General features: G+C 37.8%; 1 protein-coding gene across 1 annotated transcript in view; it reads left to right on the top strand.

Moving 5' to 3' along the window:
• Positions 1–6,939: 6,939 nt before the first annotated feature.
• LOC136255205 (uncharacterized) overlaps positions 6,940–19,040 on the top strand; it is a gene marked incomplete at its 3' end in the record, with an annotated part of 43,073 nt that continues 30,972 nt past the window's right edge. The window contains 3 exon segments of the mRNA XM_066047928.1: positions 6,940–6,943; positions 6,995–7,261; positions 7,313–7,573. Coding sequence (XP_065904000.1) covers positions 6,940–6,943; positions 6,995–7,261; positions 7,313–7,573 — 532 coding nt within the window.

The raw sequence follows: 19,040 nt of genomic DNA, 5'->3' as shown, positions 1-19,040 counted from the left end.
CCCAAAAGTACCGTACTTTAAGTGTGGACTGAAACACTTCCAGTAAGTTAGATTCGGTGGAATTTTCTGCTGACTGACTAACTTCCTGAGAAACGTAACTCAAAAATGGCTAAGGCTACAGGCTTGGTGTCCTCCTTCATGTTCCATTTATCTTTGCTGACATTGCTAGGTGTCAATTCGTGGTAGCTACTGTGCATGATGGTTTCCCTATGTTGAAATCATCCGTATTTTCTGTAGTGGCTAGATTGATTGCAGAGGCACTTCTAATACTGTTTTTCATTTGTAACACTGTGTAATGGGCTGAAATTAGGTGAAAGCAACTACTTTACTTGCGAGACAGTAATTGATAGTTGGGGCGCGCAAATTGTCCGTATTATTCATGCTGACTGTAGAGACGCTTTTCCTACTTGTAGCACTATATAACAAGCTGAACATAGCTGACAGCAAAACGTAATGGACACTTCACTTTCAAGTCAGTAATCGATAACCGGGGTGCACATTCAGACGAAAACTATCTCTGGCGCCATCCTTTCTTTTGATGCAGTATGTGCGGGTTCACCAGTCATAATAATGTTACAAAAATGTAAACAAACAAGTACAAGAAAAATAGAAATTTTAAGTTTGATTAGGGATCATAGAAAAAAGGTTTGGAAACAAGGGAGGTTGCCTGCACCTTCAGATATATTAGTGAGTGGTTTCCCAACTTTTTTTCTATAATCCCTAATCAAACTTAAAATTCCTCATTTTTCTTGTACATGCTTGTTTTTATGGCTACAATCTCTATTTGTGACCAAATTTGATAAAACAAGGCTTCCACACACATCCAATTTTCTGACTTTAACCAGCTGTAACTTGACTACTCAGCAAGCTATTGTTCTAAACATTTCACAAGGTCCTTCCATAGCATAGTACAATACCAGGTCAAAATTTAGAACTAATGGCATGCTGCTACATTGAGTTATGGTACTTAAAAGTCATAAAAGTGTATGCGTGTGGAAGCCTTGTTTTGTCAAATTCGGTCACATTTTAACTTCAAATTTCCTTCTGCTTGTCTAAATAAGCATTTGCTGATGTATACTATTAATCGTTGCATGGTGACAAGTTTGTATGTATTGGAAGCACTATGTAGTATCTTGTCTGTATAACCACCCTTCTCCAAACCTTTTTGGAGTGTGTATATATTTGTCTTTATACACATGATGTGTGATTTTTTACCTGTAGTTGTGCCAGCATCTGCAGCAAGAGTCTTAGTGGAGGGTGCAGTTGTGATAGATCAGATCAAAAACAGTAAGTGGTATGAAGCATTACTATTCAAAATGGACACCTCAAAAAGTAATCAAGGCATACTCTAGTATGTTGTGTAGCCCAAGAGGTTGGGACATGCCACCACCAATGTGTTATCATTCAGTACGGTAGTACTGTATAGTAGGGATCTTCGCAAAATGATGTACACACCCAAATGCTGCTTATAAAAACCATCATCTTATGGTACTGTCCAAGCACAACGTCACACTCGCTTGCACGTGCAACTTTGCTTGAGATTTTAAAAATTGCTAATTAAGGGGAGTGGCAACTGTTTTGCCTGAGATTCTTGTGAGCAAAACAGCTACCATGCTGTCTCATGAGTGAAATAGTTGCCACACACTCTAATTAACAATTTTTTAAATCTCGAGCAAGTTGCGCTTGCGAGCGAGTACGACGTTGCGCTTGGGCACTACCGTACATGACATAAGGCAGAGTCTTTACTAATGCCAGATATAGCATAGAACCTTTACATAAGATTATTTTTTAAATGCCTGATACCATTGGGGACAGATCTGATATTATTATTAAGTGGGCAGTAGTGGTAGTCACTCAACAAGTGTGTAGAGCTGTGAAACTGGACAGAATATCATAACTGGTTACTAGGCAAATCATAACTGCCGGTTATCTGGTTAACTGAACTTAACAAAATTTTCTTTAATTTTTATGCTGGACTTAATTTTTAAGCTACATGCACCTTAAAATTTATAGTTGATTATACTTGTAGTGGCCAAAGTAATAAGCAGCAAATCATTGTACGTCAAGCTGAATCCTACAACTAATGTGATATCAATGTTGAATAATGAAAATGAGTTTCCAAACCATACATTTTTGAGTGAAAATATTAGGGATCAGTTATCCGGTTATGAGAAAAAATAACCGATGACTGAATTTATAAAAATAACTGGTCAATTAATTGATTAACCGGTTAAGTGTCACAGCTCTACAAATGTTTCAAGCACACTCTGTATGTGAAGCATGCGCTAACTATATAGAGGGTAAAAGGCATGCTCTCACAGAATTATTGGCATTCTGAAATTGAATTTGGTTACACTTTTGATTGAATAAACGTACTGTGGGCCGTGAGTACTGTTGGGTATAGGCACTATTGGGTAAAGTTACAATTGGGCATAAGTACGGTTGGGCGTAAGTACTGTTGGGCGTAATCACTGTTGGGTGTATGTACTGTTGGGCGTTATTAATGTCTTGTAAGTTACATCATCAATGGTAGCATTAAGCGTGGCACAACTGGGACAGTGATAACACACGATTCCCTTTCAAGCAAATGCACCTCACCTCAGTTGCCCTACTTCCCCCAAAGAGTTGTAAGTACGTATGTGTGTACATGTATGTGATGTGATGTTTCTATGTAGTTATCATGTGAAGTAATGTGTTAGAGCTCGGTGCGGTGGAAGGGTGGTTTGTGTAGGGCATGCCGTAACGTGCCATGATGTGTCATGAAGGTAGCATGTTAATAACTGATTTCATAGAAACTTGTTGAAAACTTTTTGTGTTGATCTGAAGGCTTGTTTGGGCTTGGTTTTATCAATACTACTTCATTGTCATCAGGGAAAGATGAGGCTGGTGTTTGATTGATGTTTATTCATGGGTCACGCCCAAACCTTTGTGGTTCCTACTATACAGTACTATTTTGTACTGTTTGATATAATATGTGACCGAATTTTGGAAAACCGTCGATATATGCACAATAGTAGCTACTTTTGTAATAAAACGCATTTAAAAACTATGATTAAAATTTTGCCTTTAATCTACCATCACAGTCATTTCTTGGCCTCCACCTTTGATCTCACATCTTTTGTCACCCTGGAATTTCTGGGGGCCGCACCTTTTTTCACAGCTTGGCTGTTTTTGTACAAATATCACTTCTTTTTTTATTTGTATACTCCAAAGCCAGTCTGCAGCCAGCTTTGCAGTTCTTTTACTTGTCTTTTTCTTTACTGCAGAAAAGAGGAAGACATCAATACCTGAATTATTTGGATACTTTTTTATAATGATTCATTTTTTAACATAAATTGATATTGTATGAAAATTGTCACATTACAGGGTGATTTGTTTTTACAGAGTGACTTTTTTGTTGTTGCTGAACTCTCTTCAGGGTGACTTGTTTGTAGTTAAACTCTCTACAGGTAACTTGTTTGTAATGAACTCTCTACAGGGTGATTTGTTTGTAGCTGAACTCTCTACATGGTGACTTGTTTGAAGCTGAACTCTCTACAGGGTGACTTGCTTGTAGTTGAACTCTCTACATGGTGATTTGATTGTAGCTGAACACTCTAATAGAGTGACTTATTACGTAGCTGTATGTTGTCTGCACTATTAGAGTATCTCGATCACACCCTTGTTACACCTAGTTGACTTTTGTAGTGTAACTCAGTGGGTTTTAACCCGATTCCTTGTAAACTACTAAAAGATCATTCTAAAATAATTATTCTACCTCTGTACCTATTTTCAGCTGATTTCATTAGCTAGTTATTATTATATTATATATTATAATGTGCAGAACTTCAAAAAGAGTGTGTGGCACAACATTACAAGTGGGTGAGTTGTGGGGAAGGGGGGTGTGACATATTACAAAACAGTTCGTACATACAGTCATGTTATTATAAGTGTTCTTTTGAAGTGATCTAGAGTTGGAGAGTTAATGGTTTGCTAGTTTGCCTGGTAGGCATGGTAAATAACAAGTACACATAAAAATTTGGAATTTTCAACTAGAGTAGGGACCATAGCACATCGATAAAAAGTACTGAAACAAGCTGGAGTAGTGCACGATATTAAATCACAGTAAAACAATAAGAAGTGTTATATTCCGAAAGAAATGATGCCACGCACCCCAGTTATATCAATTATCGTATGAAAAGTGAAGTATCCATTACGCTTCGTTGTTGGCTGTGTTCAACCCATTACAAAACAGTACGAATCAAGAACTGTCTGACAAGCACCTCTGCTATCAAAATAGCCGCTATGAAAAATATTAGAGTTGCACCGATATGCATTTTTTCACATTTGCCGATACCGATTATTTGCCTATTCCTGTAACCGATATGCCGATATTTACCGATATTCTTCATTTCTTCAGAACAGAGGAGGAGGAGCAGAAAATCACCTAAAGTTTATGCGTATAAACTGCATTTGTAATGATAATGTAATCAATGTAATTAATTACGTGGGCGGCCGACTTTTACAATGTTTTACACAGTTTTGCTACTATCTCCTTTCATGGAAAAGGAAGCCAAGTAGTTATAAAACAGCTAATCAAACAGTGTTTTAGTGGGACTACAGACTCTTTGTGAAGAGTGATCAACTAATTGCGTGGGCGGCCGATAAATATACACAGCCTACTATAGCCTTGCAACCACATTTATGCAAACAAACAAACTCAAATAGTTACAAAACAGTTACAACAAACCACTTACTGCTACATTCACCACCTTCTTTACTTTCACCTGTTCATTGTCGTCAACTTAACGATTGATTGTGGGTTTCGGTTAACCGGCAAGTTATTCCGCTTCGTAGCCGATACCGATACTTGTAAAATTAGCTAATATCGGTTGTTACCGATAATTCAACCGATTATCGGTGCAACTCTAAAAAATATGGACAATTTCCATTACGTGAAGGGAAGCCATCATGTGCTATCGCCAAATTGACACTTTTCGCTGTCAGAAAAGATGAATGGGACACAAAGGAGGACACTGGTAAGTCCATGAAGAATGCATTGTACGTACTGCGGTATGCCAAAAGGCACCTGTCGGGACGAAGCGACATTGAACAGCGAAAAAATCAAGCCCATAGCCTAAGCCATTATCGAGTTACGCTTGTCTGAAGGCATCCGTCAGTCAGTTACTTACTCAGTCAGTAGAAAATTCTGTTAAATAAATTATTTTTAAAATTCCGTAGCAACTTGTTGAAAGCGTTTTGGGTCGATCTGAAAGCTTTTCTGGGCTTAGTTTCACCCAGCCAATACTGCGTGATCGTCGTTAGGGAAAATTGAGACTGTTTTTTGGGTGATATTATTTCATGGGCCACGCCTACTCCTTTGTGGTCCCTACTATACACTACTATTGTAATGTGTGATACTTTTCTATTTGCAAAACTCGATCATCCAATTTTATGCATGGTTGGCATTTCTGTTATAACTCAATAACTTTTAATGCAATTTCTTTTAGTTTGTACTACAATAGTCCTCCACGTATAGAGCGATTTTCAAGTTATTCTGTCAAATGGTTCATCCTGGAGGCGTGACCACAAAATCGCTTTTGGAGTTTTGAAAAATTGCACATAACTTCCTTGTTCTTTGTCTAATCTGTACCAAAATTGGACTGTAATTGTGCAATATTACGTTCTTACAGCCCTCAAATTTTTAAGTAAGCACAAGCGAGTTGTTACAATATTTCTAAAGTGTGTGAGACGAAGAAAAATAAAATGAAAAATATGACGAAAATAAGACGAACTTTGAAGGCGCGTATCTCAGTGATGGATTGGCAGATTTGCCTCAAATTTGGAGTGGGAGGTGCCCTACCCCGAGGGAGTTTCCACAGCAAATTTCTGTCCAGTCACTATCAAGCTATGGATGTCTGAAAACAGTGTTTTCTTTGTTCCTGTAAAATATACACACTTGTCTGTCGCACGCCCACACTGGCTGTACTTCGCCGCATGACACACTATCGTGTGTCTTGATTACCTACAATTATATACAAAGGACTTGTAAAGCCATGTTACTGTCAATTGGTAATCTACTCAGTTTAGGATATGTGTGTGTTTATATCTCAAAAATTCTGCTGGGTTGTATAAAGTGCTCTTAAGTAAGGTTACCATATACTGGAAGTCATGTTTAATCCAATTAAACTTATCCTCTACAAACTACAGCTCTAGCACACAGACCCTGCATGTTGCACACTGATGTTTGATTGCAATTGAAAGAGCAAGGTATCCCCTACTGTCAGCTAGAAATTCAGATAAGCAAGATCTTCATTTGCTGAGTTACACCAAGTTACGAACACCTTTAAATTAACTATTCGGTGTCAACTTATGATAAACAGAACATAGATTAAACCACTATTGCAACAGTGGACATTAGTACAGACCACTAGTTAGTGACTAGTAGTAACACAGAAGATTAGATAGCTTTTAACACAGCGGAGCTATTAACAATAGTAAATTTCCATTCGAAGTTTTGAACATCTCCTGTAGTATTTGCTACAGCAACAGAAGCCGTTTCTTCACACGAATGGTCACTACGCCTACGTATATTACACAATCTAGCTCAAATACAGAGGTCTTACTCACTAGTGTGCAAGCAAAAACTGGTACAGAAGTGCTTTACTTGCCATTTAACATACCATACTAAAATCACATATTAGCCTTACTGCCAAAATTTTGCGCTAATGATGCAAATCCTCTTAAAGAAGCACTCTACTTACTTCTATTCACATGTTCTTTTCTTAACAATAACAAATGTCTTATTACTATGAAGCCATGTGCTATAATATGAATTTTGGCCATATTGATATTCTGTAAATCTAATCCTGTGATGCAATAAAAGAATTCTTGTTGTAAAATTGTGGCTTCTTTTTCATACAGCTTCCATTAGCTGAGTTTCTTGTATACTGTAACCTTATGGGTATAAATTCTTTTCATAATATGATTTATACACAATCCATTTCCCATTTAGTTACAGTTCCAACATTTACAATACCACCATCACCACAAAGTGTAGACCTCACACAAACTGCCACATTCACTTGTTCTGCTACTGGTGATGATGTGCAGTACCAATGGACAATTGCATCAGGATCATTTCCTAGTAAAGTGACTGGTATAAACACCAATACCCTAGTTGTTCCAGATGTGAGGTCATCTGATGATAACACATACTCTTGTACAATTAGTAATGATGGAGGTAGTGTCAAATCAGATCTTGTTAAACTAACAGTTACTGGTAAGTACCAGTTAACATTTCACAGTTTAATTTCATTACATTGGTGTGTAGGTCTACCAATATTAATTGTGCTACCATCCAGTCAGAGTGTAGAAATTATGCAATCTGCCAAGTTTAGTACTACAGTGAGTGGCATTGGAGTAGAGAAGTTTATTTATCAGTGGCAACATAATGGAGAAAAGATGAATGGAGAAACTGGAGACACTCTTAACCTTAACCATATAAGTGAGAAAGAAGGGGGTTCATATCAATGCATTGTTAAGAACCAGTATGGAGACAGTGATTTATCTTCTGCAAAACTTGTTGTTACAGGTAAGAAGTGCACTTTGTGATTACAATCCTAAGGATGTCATGTTGCAAAATCAATTTATTTAATTGTGTTGGCTACTTAATACAGTGTAGCTAATTGTTGCAAAATCATTACAGGTAATGTCTAGTCCAGTTTCAGAATTAAAACAATAACCTGATATAATATTATAGCTCTTGTAGAGTAGCTACATAACTACTGGTAGTATATGGTTTTGTTTCATGTGCAATTTGGTCTTGTAACATCTGCATGGTCGCATTTTTGTACCTTATAAAAATTAAAGTAATAATGTTGTGGCTGTAAAGCATTTATAGACTAGTTGCCTTGATATAACACATTTTGCGATTAAAGCTCTAGTCACTAATTCTTACAAACCACAAAATTATTCTCTGGCTACAATACTTCTGTGTACATGCCATATTTCCCATGATGAGCACAATTTCTGTATAATGTGACTGGATCTGCAAGAAACTCATATGTTAATGCAAGCCTAATTTTACAGTAGAATGTACGTATAAAAAATGCAATAGGTAAAATATTTATGAAACAAACAATCCGTAAAATTTTAAAGCTTATGTTTCACCATGAAGGAAGGTGTTAAAGGCAAAAACCTTGGTAGTATTGTGTTCCCCAGCCTACTTTATTCCATGGACTGGACTTGTGGACTGGACTCACAGACTGGACTCGTGGACTGAGCTAAAAACAGCTTTTAAACAATAATCCAGGCATTATCCATCCCTTGCAACACTGGAGACACCACTATCGAACTACAACTGCTGGTACTGCGCTTCCTTACAAATCATATGACACCAGTGCATGCACTAATTAATTAGAATATACTTACGATGCACATGCATGTACTCACAATGATAAAGCGTGATAGAGGCTATTGTTGTAGTGTAGATGTTTTCCTTTGTTGCTTCAGTGCTTAACACTAGCTAGCGTTAAGGCTGTAGTGATGAGCCAGTCTATTTGCATAGCCCCATCACCTTGCCTGGTGGTGTCACCTAGCTACCTGCTAAGAATAATCACTGGCTCATCTCTACAGCTGTAACACTAGCTAGTGCTAAAGCAACAAAGGAAAACATCTACGCTATATCCTGCCTTGTATTGGACAAGTGGTTATCTGACATTTTCTTCTGATGATTTCACCTTTGCCCTGGTCACAGGAAGGACTTAGGAGAAAAATCTTACCAAGCAATAAACTCGCCTGTACATGGAGAAGATGATAATATAAGTTGCATCTCTGTAGAGGACTGCATTTGTAAGTTATGACTGTTTAATCAAGCGCCTGTAGTTTATTTTCCATATTGTCACTGTACAAATTGATTTTTCTGTTGTTATCACTTTGTAGCACTGTAACTTTGAAAGTTCTTAGTGTTTAGAGCTGAAACTTTTGCTGACCATTCCTTTGATAAAGAAAACGTAATAAACTGGAATTTGAAAAATGTGCTAACAGGTGGGGCTCTTGCAGATCTGGTCACATATGTGACCCAGTCTGGGAAAACCGGTTTTATCGCCTATTTTAAAGTATTGAGAAACACCAATTTTAAGTATTTAGTGTGTTGTAGCTCACCAATGGTTGAAGCTATGTGTACCAAAGTTTCACATAGTTTACACCAATTCCTTACCTTCCAGAGTATCCACTGTGCAAGTAGCTAACAACTAAGTTTCCTGCCATTTTAGATAGTTTTTAAACTGAGATCAGCTAGACTCAAATCACCCTATAGAGAGAGATCAGCTAGAAACAAAGAGTTTATTGATACAACTACATCTCAAGTTACCCAGTAAACAGTTCAGCTGGAAATAAGTCAGAGTTAGAAATCATTCTGTACAGAGATCATCTACAAACAAATTTGCAGAGAGTTCAGATAATTATAAACAAGTCACCCTGTAGAAAGATCAACTAGAAACAAGTCACACTGCAGAAGTATCAGCTAGAATATTTCGACTCACCTTGTAGAGAGATCAGTTAGAAACAAAATCACCCTGTAGAGAGATTAGTTAAAAACAAATCACCCTGTACATAGATCAGATATAAACAAGTCACCCTGTAGAGAGATAAGCTAGAAACAAGTCACACTGCAGAAAATCAGCTAGAATATTTCAAGTCACCCTGTAGAGAGATCAGTTAGAAACAAGTCACTCTGTAGAGAGTTCAGCTAGAAACTATCACCCTGTAGAAAGATCAGCTACAAACAAATCACTTTGTAGATAGTTCAGCTAGTAATGAGTCATGCAGTAGATAGATCACCTAGAAACAAACCACCCTGTAAAGAGATCAGCTAGAAACAAGTCATTCTGTAGAGAGATCAGCTGGAAACCAATCACCTTGTGTTAAGATCAGCTAGAAACAAATCATCCTTTAGGGAGATCAGCTACGTAGAAACAAATCACCCTGTGGAGTGTGGAGAGAAATCAGCTACCCTATAAAGAGCCACATTCCAAGTCACCCTGTAGACAGTTTAGTAAGCACCCTGTGGAGAGTTCAGCTATATACAGACAACTCACCCAGTAGAGAGATCAGCTAAAAACAAGTCACACTGCAGAAAAATTAGCTAGAAGTGACTCTGTAGAGAAATCTATTAGAAACAAAATCTCCCTTTAGAAAAATCAGCTAGAAATAAGTGGAGTTCAGCTATAAACTAATCACCAAGTAGATTGGTCAGCTAGAAATAAGTCATCCTGTAGAGAGATAAAATGGAAACAAGTCACACTGCAGAAAAATCAGCTAGAATATTTCAAGTCACACTGAAGAGAGATCAGTTAGAAGCAATATCACCCTGTAGATAGATTAGGTAGAAACAAATCACTCTGTAGAGAGATCAGCTAGAAATAAGTCACCCTGTAGTGAGCTCACCTAGAAACAAATCATCCTGTAGAAAGATCAGCTACAAACAAATTACCTTGTCACAAAGTAAATAGATCAGCTAGAAACCAGTCACACAGTAGATAGAAACCAGTCACACAGTAGATAGATCAGCTAGTAACAAACCACCCTGTAAAGAGATCAAGTCATCCTGTAGAGAGATCAACTAGAAACAAAATTAATCATCCTGTAGAGAGATTAGCTAGAAATAAATCACCCTGTAGAGACAGATCAGCTCGAAACAAGTCACTCTATAATGGGAGTTCATCTAAATTTCAAGTCACCCTGTATACAGTTCAGCTAGAAATAACTCACCCTGTGGATAGTTCAAATCACCTTGTAGAGATTTCAACTGAAATCCTGTAGAGAGATCAGCTATAAACAATTTACCCTGTAGAGAGAAAAGCTAATAACGAGTCCCCCTGTAGGAAGGTCAACTAGAAACAAGTTACTGTACCTTGTGGAGGGATCAGCTAGAAACTAGTCACCCCAACTACATTTCAAGTCACCCTGTAGAGTGTTCAGCTAGAAATAAGTCACTTTGTGGAGAGTTCAGCTACAAACAAATCACCACAAAGAAACATCAGCTAGAAAATAGTCACCCTGTTAGCTATGAGCAAGTCATACGGCATAGAGATCAGCTAGAAACAAGTTACCTACATTTCAAGTCATCCTGTAGAGAGTTTAGCAAGAAATAAGAGTCATCTGTAAATAATTCAGCTACATTTCAGGTCACCCAAAGAATGTTCAACTAGATACAAGTTACCCTGTAGAGACATCATGCAGCTAGAAACAAATCACCTTGAAAAGATCAGCTAGAAACAAGTCACCCTATAGAGAGTTCACTACATTCATCAAACAAAACTTGGCAAAGCCAAAAACAAAATATAATATCCTTACTGTTAACTTACTTTCTGGACAAGACAGGCATTATTAGCATTCATTTAGGCATTCAATACCAATGTCCAGCACGGTTTGGCACTGACACAACAAACTCAACAGATAGATAAATCTTGATGCTAGCACTCACACTTTAGCTTACTTTCTGGGCTGACAAGACAAGTGTCTTTATAACCCGGAATAGTAACTACACGTACTTGATACTGGCACTATATAGTCAAGCAACGCGGGTTATGAATGTCATGCCAGTTCAGTGGCACTGACATGATCAACTCAACTTAAGGATAAATCCCAATGTTAATGCACAGTTTGCCACTTTCCCTCACTCTTTCTTAACCTAGGAAATTTTCTAAATCACTTACATACAATGGGTTGGCATTGGTTTTTACACTATTTAGAGCCCCTCAGATGATGTGGGCTTGGCTACTCACAATTAATTACCACGGCCTTGGTAATTAAGTTTGTGGGTAGTCTCTCCCACATCGTCCTCGCGTCTCTAAATAGCATAGAAATCTTGTCGACCCATTCTAACTTTTTTCCTTACTTTAGCCCCTTTTCCGTTACATCTTATTTGCTATAAGTCATTGTTTAAGTCTGAGTCCTTGTAACTAGGTTAGTTATATAATCCTAAGGTTGCAGCACAAGTTACTGTCAGACCTTCAGTGTTGGTCACTGTGAAGCGCTAATAATAATAACTAATACTGAGATGGAGGAGGAGGAGAAGAATACGAGGTTTTTTGCAAAATGTTATGAGGCATTACTAAAATATGAGAGGGATTATTTACCCACTAATGTGCTTGTGTAACAATATATCAAAGGTTGTGTTGTATTGTGAGGTGTTTTTTTTTTACAAGAGAATAGATTGAAAGTTTGTTTTGGTTTAGCATTCAATTGAAGTTAGTCATTCAGGTAAATAACACACGATAGTCATTCGCCCTACTTTCCTTGGCCATGTGACTCATTACCATGAATCATGATTCTCTATGTGAAACAGATTGGCTATGAGAAAAAGGCGTCTCAGTGTACATAGTTGGAAACCAAAAGAGCTGATATGTGGAGCACAATAAATTATTAATAGTGCGTCCTTATCATTAATTCGTATTCTACATTTATTATTCCCAAATAATTCCTTTTATCTCTAATTGACTGGTAATTTAGGTGCCTATTTTAGTAGTTAGCATAGAGAAAGACATTACCAAATTACTATCAAACGGTATAGTAGTACCATTTAAGTAGGGATCGCAGTGAATATTTCACGTGCTGCCCAAATTCCACCTTTAAAAATCACCTAGAGACATTTTATGCGATGAAAATCACTTTTACAGAATAGTACTATTCCCCTTTAGCGGCGGAGGAAGTAGTTGATATGAGGGGGGCTCCGCTGAGCTGACCCAGATTTATTTCTATAGTTTGGTAAGGTGAGACAAAAAAAAAAAAAAAAAAAAAGGTCACAACCAACTGACAAGAGCTTTCCACCTCACCAGCTACCATTTCTAGCTGATAAACTACATAAAATCCTTACATAGCTCGCTACACACTGACTACTTTATTAGAGTGACTGCTCTATTAGAGTATCTCGATCTTTATCACGGTTTTCAGCCCCACTCCAATAATTTCGGTGTGATATCATTCTGAGGGGGGCTTTAGCCCCCTAGCCCCCCCTTTCTGCCGCCTATGGTCCCCTTATATCAAACAGCATTAAACATAACAAAGCACTTACAGGTGGCTGGATATAGAACTTTAAAAAGTTGCCAAACTAGAATTTTAGTTTCATTGCCTCACTGCCTGCCTGACTGACCACAGTTGCAAGGCTAGAGGCCAAATGAAGCAGTGCACAGTCACCATTTTACGTCACAACAACAAACTCACCAGTGGGACGTGCCTTTTGGGATTCTGAAGAGTGTAGGCTTTTTGCGCCTTGTATTTTCTTTTATCTTCAATCAGGCTACTTGTCCCCCTTCTTCTTCATCCAACAAAACCATATTGAGGCATTAATTTTCCGTACCAACACTTTCTTTCAGCAATATATATAGATACCACAGAATTATTTCAGAGCTGGATTTTAGAAGTGCTTCAGTCCTGGTGATAGCTACACTAGCTAGATATCTGCAAGTTCACGATTGAGATCCTGTTTGCAACAGGTTTGTGACCACGCCCATTAATTAAGGATCTAGGTAGATTGATAGTGATAGAGTGAGGGGACCACACCTCTTAACAATCTAGCTGTTTACTTAACAGTAAACAAGATGACCTCACCATTTATTGGTCTAGCTAGCTGCACATCTCTTAGCTGAATCGAGATATACTCTAATACAACGGTCACTCTAATACAATAGTCATGTATGGCATTCTATTAGAACAGTCACAAGTTACATTGTAGCTAGCTGTGCTACAGCAAAAATTAAGCAAACTAAATTTAATAATGAAGTAGGGATCTATGCAATAAAAGTAGTGAAACAAGAGATGAATGATGGTATTACAGCATAGCGCGATGGGAAAGTCCTACTTTGGCACATTAGCTATAACAATTATTTTGGCATTGCAAAGTAGGGACTTTCCCACTGAGCTATGCTGTAATACCATCATTCATCTCTTGTTTCATTACTTTTATTGTATTGATCCCTACTTCATTTTTAAATTAACAATTTTTAAAATATCAATAATAGGAATGTAGCAAGACTGAATGTTGAACACAAGAGGGCACAAAATCAAAACTTTGCTTATTACAGCTAGTTGTACGCATTGACATTCATTCTTGGTTGCTCCAGATATTAGGTCTTTAAGTTGTCAGTTACTTTTATTTTCATGGACGCACAGCCAAGCTGTTTTTGCATAGACAAATTCATGTAAATCAACCCCCAGGATTAACTATTTTGAGACAAGCAGAATCTGTTCGTAATTTATTAATCAAACCATTTAGTGTAGCTACATTTCATTGTACTTACACCATGTCTATTAATCTGTTATTATTATTATTTTCATTTAAACCACAGTATACAATTACTGGCACATTACAGTTGTTACTGAATCAATAAAGTTCTGTTGCTGGAGATCTGCCTGATCTCTGGGAGCGCCAGAACAGTTGAGCTGAACCAAGTATGGCAGATTTAAGAAGTGGTTCCATGGGATGCCTACCAGGAAGTTCCTTTAAAAATTTCAGCAGGTTTGGTGTGTAGGTTCCTAAACAGCCAATAACAATAGGAATAACTTTAAGTTCCAAAGTCTTTGTATCTCAGTACACAGATCTTGATATTTGGCTGTTTTTTCAGATTCTTTACTTGCAATATTTGCATCAGCAGGAATAGCCACATCAATCAAAATTCCAGTACGACCATCACTGTTTACAACCACAATGTCAGGGCGATGAACAGAAATTAAACGATCAGTGTGTATGTCAAAATCCCATAAAATCTTGACATTGTTGGCCGTGATTACAGGTTGTGGAGTATGAAGCCATGGCTTATCACATGTACTATTATTATTATTATTATTATTACTAGGACCACATCACATACAACCAAGTACATACACCAACATGACAGCCCCCTGGTGAGGTTATTAGGTGGTGAAGGCACGATCCCCAAATCAACTCAATATGTCACAGTAGTGACAGATACAACACAATAGTGGCTTCATAACTAAAGGCAACCAGTAGCTAAGTACCAGTACATCATCGGTGTGGTAATGGCACAGTGATATGTACACAGTATATGCATACACAACCTACAGGAGATATACAATACTGTAGGAGTATACAATAGTGATGTGCGATATATCGAAAAAATATCGATTTTGCGATAATGTTGTCGATATCGTTATCGTATCGAACTAGTATACAAGCCAGGTGAACCAGATAAAGGAAGACAGCCAAGCCAGCCAGAGCCTAGTAAGCTAGGCAAAGGAAAAATGTACAATAATACAAGAAAACATTTAAAACACATACCACACTCTTTACAATACATTAGTACAAACAGGCAACCAAACCAACCACAGAGCCTAGCAAGCCAGAAAAAATATAAAATGCAATACATATGTACATTACAATACAAACAAACATACCTGTCCTTGTGCAGCTGGCATGTCAAACCTATTCAGGTGTCCTGCAGCCATAGATACATGGAGCGCATCCACTGGCAGCTGGCATGACGACTTGAGACTTGGTGTGCCAGCTGGCAACACTTTCAAACACACTTGAACAGCAATTCGCTCGTCTAAATAGCCATTTGAATCTGCTCGATTGGTAGTGAGTATATCATGTGCTGTTTTGATCAGCATTAAATAGAATTGTTGTACGTTTCTATCACCTCCACGGAAACATTCACCCATTATACGATTATCTCTTCATACAACATGGATTCTATTCCCAGTGAGTGCAAAGCCTTAGGCCTCGTAGTTTTCTCAAACATTATTTATTAATTATTTATTTATTTATTTATTCATTCATTATTAATGACGTAATTTTAACCGCGTTTCATATTATTCTTAGTACTTGGTTGTATAACTAGGACTGTGTCATATACAACCAAGTACATACACCAACGTTGCAACCTACCCATTGGGCAAGTATAAACAGTGCCATAGGCAGCACTCAGAGCAGTGTACGTGTACCGGTGGAAATGATACATATGCATACGTACACAGGCAAGGGAGTTTAACTGGCATCAGAAAACCACAATACTAAAACACAACCTACACAAAAACCAAGTGAAGTTAGATATATTGAAAGTAACTATATACTGTAGGTGTGACATGTATCTGAAAATGACTCAGCAGTGAAGTGAGGCTATGCAGAATAAGGGATATGATGAAGGCACAATTAGCAATTGATCCCAATCAAGCCAATATGGCACAACAGACTCTGTTGTAACTAGAGGCCACTGGTGATGTACCTGTATATCAGCGGTGTGGCATTGGCACAGTGATTACAGTCTATAATATTATGCATACAGCCATGCACAACATACAGGAGATAGTTACACATTGTTGTATGTGCAGCACTGCATCGGCTTCTTGTTTAGCTATTACAGACTCACCAGTAGAGTAGTAGTTAAGCCGAGTGGAAAATAATTCCAGCCGCTAGCAAGCCAGATGAAGGATGAAGATGTATAATACAACTACCGGTACAAGTATTACATTACTCATTACCTTGTTGTTCCAGCTGGTTGTTTATGAGCGTATCAGCTGGTATCCCAACTGGTCATCAGCTGGTTGTTCCCTGCATGACGCCTGGAGCGCATATCCTGCACACAAAATACACAGTTACAAACATTTAAACATACTTGTAATGTTGTTTACCAGAAAGTGGCACCTGGCCTCTTCGCGGATGTTTACTAATCTTCTCCTTCGAACAATCTGTAATTTAAAAAGGGTGTGGTGCCGGGCGTTATATAGAATTACACGTACGGTAAAGTTATCCGCATGAACAGGCATACTTATTATACGGTTGTGCCTTCATTCACAGGCGAATCTATCCCCGCTTAGTTCATGTCTCTAGGCCTCGTAGTTTCTCAAACATTATTTATTTATTTATTATTTCATTCATTATTAATGATGTAATTTTAACCGCATTTCGTATTATTCTTAGTACTTGGTTGTATAATTATTATTACTAGGACCGCGTCACATACAACCAAGTACATACACCAATGTGACAGCCCCCTGGTGAGGCTATTAGGTGGTGAAGGCACAATCCCCAAATCAACATGTCACAGTAGTGACAGATACAACATAATAGTGGCATCGTAACCAAAGGCCACTAGTAGCTAAGTGCTAGTACATCATTGGTGTGGTAATGACACAGTGATGTGTACACAGTATATGTAATTATGTATACAAAACGTACAGGAGAGAACTATCATTATTGCAGTATTGTATGCAGCAATACATTATAGGCAACATCAACAGGTAAGAATTATTAGCCAATATACAGCACAATATCAACATCAACTAGAGCTAAATAAGGTTCTCAGTGGTGTAGCAATGGCACAGTGATGGGTGACACACCATAGTTATACATACACAGCTTGCAGGAGATAGACTAGCTACACAACACTGTAGGAGTATGCAAGCCAGATGAACCAGATAAAGGAAGACAGCTAAGCCAGCCAGAACCTAGTAGCTAAGCCAGGTGAAGGCAAAAATGATTAAGCATGTACAGCTGTATTGAATTGCCTGACACCAACACAAAGGAAGTTTGCCATGCCAGCTGCACAAGACAAAATTGTTTACTTGTATTTTATATGTAACTGTATTGTAAAGAGCGTGGCATGTGTTTTAATGTTTTCTTGTATTGTTAATTAATTACATATTTTATGTGACTGGCTGCTGGCATGGAGACTTGAGATGTTACAAACATAAAAACTTACTTGTAATCTTCTTGTTTATGTGTAAAGTGGCCTCTGGCTCTCCTGCAGTCACTTCATGGACATTCGCTAATCTTCTCCTTTGCACAATCTGTAATTAAGCAAGGGTGTGGTACTAGGCATTATATAGAATTACACGTATGGTCAAGTCATCAGCATGAACAGGCACAATCATTATGTTTGTGCCTTCGTTCACAGGCGAATCGATCCCCGGTTAGTTTATGTCTCTAGGCTAGGCCTGAGTCTATTATGCTTTTGAAATTGCCTATTATACTTTTGAGCATTGCTCCAAAATTTCTCCTATTATGCTCCAATTATGCCCAGTTGTGTCCCATTATGCTCCAAATATGCTCATATAAAATTGTGTCTTGACTGCTCTATTAGAGTACCTAATGAATTGTGAGCATTCTATTAGGATATTCCATTATGCGGTGACTGTTCTATTAGAGTATATCGATCTTTAACCAATCTTGTTTCACAACATAGCTGTAAATCTGATTTTTACCATGTTTGCACACTATCCCATTCTGCATCATGCAAAATAGGCTGAGTTTCAGCTTCTCTGATAACCAATGCACAAAAATTTGCCTATTATGCTGGCATTATGCAGATGCTTTTGGCTACCTATTATCAGGGGCGTAGCCAGGGGGGGTTCAAAGGGTTCGGACGAACCCCCTTTTCAGAGTTAAGTTTTTTAAATCGTGATACTGGTTAACTAGAACTGAATTAACTTACACAAATCCACTGAAATGGGTAGCTACAGGTCTTCAGGCAGAGGAATTCAAGTACCTCTACTCGCTATTGCGAATGAATTTATAAGAATACACATGTTTACACGTGTACACGTGTTTACATGTACACACCTACGAAATTCTATACTTAGGGCAGAATCCCCCTTTTGGAAATCCTGCCTACGCCCCTGTTATGCCCCAAATTATGCTGGCATAATCGGCGCAGGCCTAGGCCTCATACTTTTCTCAAACATTAATTATTATTTAGTTATTTATTATTTATTTATTTATTTATGATGTAATTTTAACCGTGTTTTGTATTATTCTTAGTACTTGGTTGTATAATTATATATTATATCAAAACACAGTTACATACAACTATAAAACAAAATATGAAATATAACTGGAGTATTTAAGGCATGATTAGCTCGAGTCGCTACCAGTACTTGAGAGCTGAAGAACCCTCCTCAAACTTGTAACGGTTCTAAAAAACAGCTGTTTTCTGCAACACATATTGTTTTATTATTATTATTACTAGGACTGCGTCACATACAACCAAGTACATACACCAACATTGCAACCTACCCATTGGGCAAGTATAAACAGTGCC

The sequence above is a fragment of the Dysidea avara genome, chromosome 5 (genome assembly GCF_963678975.1).
Source record: "Dysidea avara chromosome 5, odDysAvar1.4, whole genome shotgun sequence".
NCBI lineage: Eukaryota > Metazoa > Porifera > Demospongiae > Dictyoceratida > Dysideidae > Dysidea > Dysidea avara.
This window is presented reverse-complemented; position numbering and strand designations above follow the sequence as displayed.